The 7,297-nt window shown below is 50.6% G+C and overlaps 1 protein-coding gene across 1 annotated transcript; it reads right to left on the reverse strand.

Moving 5' to 3' along the window:
- Positions 1 to 5,083: 5,083 nt before the first annotated feature.
- Positions 5,084 to 6,211, reverse strand: LOC125525761 (BTB/POZ and MATH domain-containing protein 2-like). Its single transcript, XM_048690769.1, has one exon. The coding sequence runs from the start codon at positions 6,209 to 6,211 to the stop codon at positions 5,084 to 5,086; it is 1,128 nt and encodes a 375-aa protein (XP_048546726.1).
- Between the last annotated feature and the right edge of the window lie 1,086 nt (positions 6,212 to 7,297).

Below are 7,297 nucleotides of genomic sequence, written 5' to 3' on the forward strand. Positions count from 1 at the left end.
TTCTCCATTAGTTTGTCCACTTCAGATTAATGATAGACATGATGCTTTCATACACACAACAGGTTGATGGAATCGACAGCCTGATAGCTAAGCTCACGAGCCTCTTGAAACGGAAATGTGCATCCTAGCTTGTTCCTGAATGATTCTAAAAAAAACTTATTCCTGAATCCATTTATTGCATTTTTTTTCACCATACTACTAAACTTTTTGCTGTTAGTTGCCAGGTCTAAAGCTCATTCATCATGCCTCAAATATCATCCTTTAATTTGTCAGCTTGTTCTTGTACTGCACTATATTTGATCTCATATTGATCGATACTCTGTTCCTGTACAACAGAGCAGTAAGAGGGTAAGGTTTTTTTTTTGGAACTTCACCTACCAAAGAATAAGCTGAATCAACCGAGTTTTTGGCTGTAGCGCTCGTCATCATCCATCTCAGAGAATAAGAGCATGTCCTTCCTTTAGCAATAAACCATCTCTTCTAATTTGATGAGATGGAGGTAACAAATCATCTAAATACAAACTTTTCGCTCTCAGCTTTCACACTGTCTGAGTATCTGCATTGTGTGAGAAAACCATTCAATCAGGACATGACAAGGAACTAATCTTCAAAGTAAACATGCCGTGCGTATATTTAGCTCCATCAGTCGACGGTCGATTTTTTCGCACTCATTCTCAAGAAGTCCTAGTAACCTGATCCTTCGCGAACCATTTGTAATATCACCATACATAAGAGGTAAAAATTAGAAATCTATGGAAAAAAGGAAGATGGTGATGCCGTGAATTTAAATGCTGAACTATTTGCTCCTGGTCAAGCAGTAACTGCTACAGCACGAATAAACCTATTTACATGGCAAACAAGGACCCCTCTGCTGCAAATCTTTCAGCATCTCAAACAAGTTAATTTTCAGCGCTGAAACTTGAGATGCATAATTTTGAGTACAGGGTACATCTATACAAGTTGTCGGTCTACTGAATTTAACTAAATCACACACCGATGATAAGAAAGGGAATATGTTCATCTTGTCAATTTTCCTACACCAAATTCTCTTTCATTCCCCAACATCAACCTCGGAGACATCAATCTGGAGAGTAATATGGACACTGGCTTTCAACAGGGGTAGAACAAGCATGAACATGCATGGGCAGCAAATGTCGGTCAAAATAAACACAACTGTTGTGTATATGGTTGTGCCTCCATACTGAGTGTTCCAGAACATGCAAGCAGATGTTAATGGGTGATGGTTTCCTGTAAACTAACATTAATGTTCATAAACCTGGAGTTAATACCCAGGACAGGTTTTGACTGACATTTGTTTATAAACTGGAATTATTACACAACAAGAAAATATGTGTTCGCAAACCTGGAATAAATAAATAAACAACGCTGAACTTTGCAGAATCTTCAAGCTGTGATGGAGGGCGCCCGCCCCAGGAGAAGAGCAATCGCCCAAAGAGAAGGCTCCTAGGTACTGGACCAACAGTTCACACTATCACTGTTCCAGGATCATAAGATGCCTTTCTAGAAACATCATTGTTCTTCTTTAGAATAGCTAGAATAAGGTTTTTGTAATACCGAAAAAGGCTTTCGCCCCGTTTTATATATAAAGCACCGATCACAACAAGCATCCAGTACAAACACATGACACCGCAACACACGCACACACCCAGGATAGGATACATAGGCGCTGAACGCAGCCACACCACCCCTAGCACTACCATCACGAAGAGATGAAGCTACATATGACGGACCATGTGCTCCAAGGCGGCGCCTTCAGGAAGGGTACGACACCGGAGCGCCGCCACCGCCCGATCCAAGGATCAGAGTTTTCCCTGGAGCCGCATGATGGGCAATGAGAGCCGCGACGACGCCTTCAAGAAGGGAACGATCTCCGCCGTCGCCGGTCCGTCCGAAGATAGAGCAGGTTTTCACCTCGGCCAACACTCACCTGTTGGCGCCACCTCTCATCGCAGCGCCGCACTTCTTCCACAAGCTGACTCACACAACTCTCTCTCTTGTCTCACACAAGAACACACACAAACACCATGTGAAAGACTCAACGCAGACGCACACACACGCCAAGAAAGAAAGCCAATTAACTTTGCCAAGAGGCCTTTCTCCTTGGTCACACGAGAGACTACATCTTTTCCTCAGCCCTCACGGCCTCATCATTTCATTACTCCAATACAGTACATATATATATACCAGGGGTAGGACACACCCACTAACCCGACCACCACGTTGGCCACTAACCAACTAACGCTACGTACTTCATGCAGACCCATGCACTAGCCAGCCACTACCTTCGGCAACTAATCCTATTGAAAAAGAATTCTATAAGACCAGGTCTCACGCAAGACCCATCCTGATGGATGACACGTGACATTCATAAATCACAAAGTATTTCCAACCCCCACTTAAAATCAGGGGGAGAGAGATTAGATGCTTTGTGATTTGTAAATGCCACGTGTCATCCATCAAGACGGATCTCATCTACTAACCGTGAGATCTGGTCTCATATAATTTTTTTCCAATACCACTAGCCCATGGCCTTATCTTTATCCCTGGAATCGCTCCAACAAACAGACGACTCAGCCATACAACTAGCTACTCATGCATGCTAACAAACTCATCCATGCACTCTACGACTCGGCCGTTTCACCGCACACCACGGCCAGCTCTCCGGACGACGTACACGTCAAGATTAGTGCTAAGATCACCGCCACCAAACGCCACACCCTGGCAACCACGACGCCCACACGGCCATGATGACCGGGCAGCACCAAGGCACGAGCTTTGCCCAAGAGCACCGCGCTACCACCACCAGGGCCGCCGCCCCGGCATCCAAGACCTTGACACCACCTCACCCGAGACCCGCCGCAACCCCAACTAAAGAGACGAGCGGAAAGGTCCCACCTTTCGTGCCCCTAGGCGACCCCCAGTGTCGAGACCCGATAGGTCGGCCAGAACTGGCATCCACCAGCCCGTCCTGCTGCCCCGTGCGCGAGACGAGCTTGGTCCTACAACACCGAAAAGGGGACGAGTTCAGTCCTGCTGCACCGTGCACGAGACGAGCTCAGTCCTGCTGCATCGTGCGCGAGACGAGCTCGGTCCTGCAGCACCGGGCGCGAGACGAGCGATAGACCGCAGCTAGGAGAGGACCAGCCCTTTGATGGGAGTAACGCCCGGGCAAAGAGGAGATGGGGTGAAGGCCGAGACGGCCCGAACACAGATGAGCCGACGCCGGAGAAGCCGGCCGCCGCCGCGGGCAGATCCGTCAACCACCGTGAAGCTACCACGACACCGGGAGAGCACCACCGTCGGACCTCCCCACGCCGGAGCCCACGGCCGAAGCAGCGGCCACGCCCAGCCGCTACCCTACCCGCGTCGCCCGGCGAGCTCCAAGCGCCGGAGCCGCCAGGCACACACCACCGGTTCCACGCGCCGCCGGCCGACCCCCAACGCCAGATTCGCCCGGATCCAGCAAGAGACCGGCCGTGCGCACACACCCCCCGCGTCTCCATGCCCTGGCCAGGTCCAGCCGGTGCCCGGCCACCCCACCGGAGAGGAAGAGCCCCGGCTGCAGCACCACCACCTTAGAGGGGCCGCCGGTCACCCCTGCAGCAGCCAACCGCCAGCACCCGCCGGATCTGGGCAGGGGGCGCCAGATCCGCCGCCAGCACTCCCCCGAGCCTCCAGAGCCCCACGAGCCGAGGTGAAGGGGGGAGGAGGAGAGGAGGCGACGCCGGCAGGTCGCCAGGGAGCGAGGCGAAGGAGGGAAGCCGGAGCAGAGGCAAGCCGGCGCCCGACGCCACCGAGCAGGGGAGGCCGCCCCGCGACGTCCGCCACCCGCGCGAGGGAGAGAGCCGCCCCGCCGCCGCCTGCGCCACGCGGCCTTTGGCCGGCGACGCCACCGGCGGCGGCGAGGGAGTGGGGAAGGGGCGGAGGGACGGGGGCGGCGGCGCTGGGGTTCCCTCCCAGGGGCGCCCGCGGGAGCGCCTCGAGAGGGGAGGGGGGCTTCCCGACCTTTTCTCTCAACTCGACACCTGTCACTTCAGGTTATAACAGGAACAATGTATAACGATTATATAGGGAACTTCCATACTGCTACATCCTCACAAGCAGAATCTGGAGAGTAATGTGGACAATATGGGCTTGTCAACTGAGGCAGAACAAGCATGAACATGCATTGGCAGCAAATGTCGGTCAAAATAAACACAACTACTGTGTATATGTTTGTACCTCCATACTGAGTGTTCCAGAACATGCAAGCAGATAGGGTGACGAATCATATCCTCTGGTTTCCTGTAAACAAACATGATGTTCATAAACCTGGAATTAATACCCAGGTTCTGACTGACATTTGTTCATAAACTGGAACTAATACACAGCAAGGAAATATGTGTTCAGAAACCTAGTACAGGGCACAGCTACAACACTGAACTTTGCAGAATCTTCAAGTTCTGACCTTCCTCTTGAGAACATCAACATTCTGGAATTAATACCCGCCCCAAGAGAAGGCTCTTAGGTACTGAATTTATTGTAACCGGAATTCTTGGTAACCTGTTTTGTTTGCCAAATTCTTGGTCATGGTAACCAGAATTCTATTCAGGATCATAAAATGCCTTTCGAGAAACATCAACATTGTTCTTCTTGAGAACAGCTAGAAAAAAAAGGTTTTAATGATAGGGAAGGCACAAAGCAATGATGTACAACGCAACTAATGCACAGATAAATCTGAGGATAAAACGATTAGATAGGGAACTTGCACTCTGCTGCATTGCTGCATTGCCAGATCATTACACCTGAATTTACAGACCAACCACTCCATTAAGATACAATTTGCCCATCTATTGGATTTTTCTGATTCAGCAAATAGGAAAATTATACAGATGACAAGATAAAAGCAAGACACACAGGCTACAATCTCTTTAGAGGATCCCTTATCTGCATAAGAGTGCCACATCAGGTCTAACCGATGAGCATGCATACCATGTGTAGAGTGTTACTTCTGCTGGTTCAAAGCATTAACCTTGGCAAAGAGCTCCTTCAAAACCGAGGGATAGGTCGAAACTACATAATCCTAGCCATCAGTTGCCATTACTGCTTGCAAACACGAGGGGGGCTGGACTTGGATAAACTTGAAGCACGCCTCCTTCAATCCTTGGCAGTGGTGCTGCTCGGCTAGAGCAAGAGTGGACATCACCATCCTGACAGATATGTGCTCAGATAACTGCTCCTCGCAGATGCATTTGAGACGTTGGACATCATATCTGTCAGCTGCTACCAGCAAGTTTTGAAGCCACTGCAGCCATATTTCATTCTCTATTACTTCTTCGTCTTCTTGTCCCTGTTCCACAACACGTGACATTTCATCCTCTGATGCTTCCACCTCTTGTCTGTTGTCCTCCTCCATGTTGTCCTCCTCCATAGAAGGAAGCGAGTCTGTGTAGATAAAGCTAAGCAAAGCCCTGAACACGCTTGCTTCCATGTCTTTGATGTGTATGACACCGGTTTGAGCAGTTGCCTCCTTCATGGGGCCAAAGAGCTGTGCCATGAAGACTTTAGACCGGGCTGCAAGCACGCATCGGTGTGTAGCCAACTTGTTGCCGCCGACCTCGAATGTCACATCAGCACCCGCCTCGGTTTTGAAGAGGATGTTAAAATCACGGCAAATGTCAGGCAAGCGCGCCTTGGTAATGGTGGCAGCGGCATCATCATCATCATCCCTGGGGTTGGTGTTGCAGACCATGACGTCGCACCGGACGGTCAAATAATCATCCTTTAGCTTCACTGATGATCGCTCAAGGGCATCTCTTCTAAAATCCTGCTCGATGCTCTGAGAACAAGGATCGAAGCTGCATGCTTCACTTTGAGCAATGTAGACTGGATTCTGCAGCTCAACCTGACCGATGAGGCTAAAAACGACCTTGGCTTCCACAGGCTGCTTCTCAGAATCGTCTTGGATACAGGAAAGACGGACAGAGACGACGTCGGCACAAGTGTGGTTTTCACCGTGGGGGCAGTAGAAGAGGAGCCAACAATGGCCTCCCACCATGAAAGGACGGGAGCTGATGCTCTTTTTGGCTCGCGAGTAGTCCTGGACCACAAGCAGATGGTACCCGCAGTCTGCGCTGGTTCGGACGGTCGACTGGGTGTCGGGGCACAGCTCGTCGTTGGCCACGACGGACACGCCGGCGAACGAAGACATGACCTGCGAGTCCACCGGAAATCTATCTACTCAGCCGCCGTCGACACTTGAAACCTTCAGAAATGGGATCGATGTGCTCGGGGGCTAACCTGGTCACCTCCCCTCGCTGCGTCGCGCACGGCGTTTCTCCCTGGGAACAGAGTTCGCGCCGCCGCCCGCGTCGCTCCTCGCCATCTGAGTACCCGAGTCCCACGGGCCCGACAACCGTCTATGTTGACACAGACCCTACTGCCTAAGCCAGTGGCGATAGCCTGTTATAGCCTATCGCCGGATCGGGTGACGGCAGGAAAATGGTCAGATCTAAAAAGAAATTCACAGATGGGGTCACATCGTGCTAAACTATGCCAAAAAGGTCAAACAATGAATTTGGCCAACGAACGAATATGGTAGAGAAGCACCTAACTTATGATTGGATCGGCCGGTCGTTTACCGCACCGTTGCTGGCTCCAGCTCACACAAACAAAACAGGAAAAAAAGACTTCCTTCAATTGCTGGTTGGCTGGCGCTACCTGTCAGTCAGCCGTAGCGTCCCTCCAGCAGCTTAACCCTCCCGCCGCCGCGCCGCCGTCCGTCCGCCATGAACAACCTGCTAACCGTAACTTCCCTCTCCATCCCCTCTCTCTCAACCCTTTCATCTCCCTACGACGGACCAGCTAATCTCCAGATCTGGCCTTCAAACTCCTCTTTTCGCAGCTCCCTCCCTCCCTCCCTCCCTCCCTCCTAGCCAAGCAACCCTTTTTCTTGTTTAATTTGTCCCTCCTAGCTTTGTGCTAATTAGCAAGCACTTGAGTCGAGTCTCAGAATGTCATTCACTCTTTGCTAGGTTGAAAACACATGATGATGATGATGTTCACACTAGTTAGTTCAACGGCCCAATTAGCTGCAGGTTGGGAATTTCTCTTCTGTGCCGCAACACTTGAGAATTAATCTTCTTTCTTTTGCCATCACATTACATACCCTGCCTGCTGTAATGGATGGTCGCTGCCAACACGCGCCGCGTTATCAATTGGAGTACTTGCAAACGATTACCAACTCTTTGATTCACAAAGTGACAGCTACCTATAATACTCTGTTTGATACCCACTA

The sequence above is a fragment of the Triticum urartu genome, chromosome 7 (genome assembly GCF_003073215.2).
Source record: "Triticum urartu cultivar G1812 chromosome 7, Tu2.1, whole genome shotgun sequence".
NCBI lineage: Eukaryota > Viridiplantae > Streptophyta > Magnoliopsida > Poales > Poaceae > Triticum > Triticum urartu.

Coding starts and splice junctions, on each gene's coding strand:
- LOC125525761 (XM_048690769.1), bottom strand. CDS start 6,211: ATGTCTTCGTTCGCCGGCGTGTCCGTCGTGGCCAACGACGAGCTGTGC.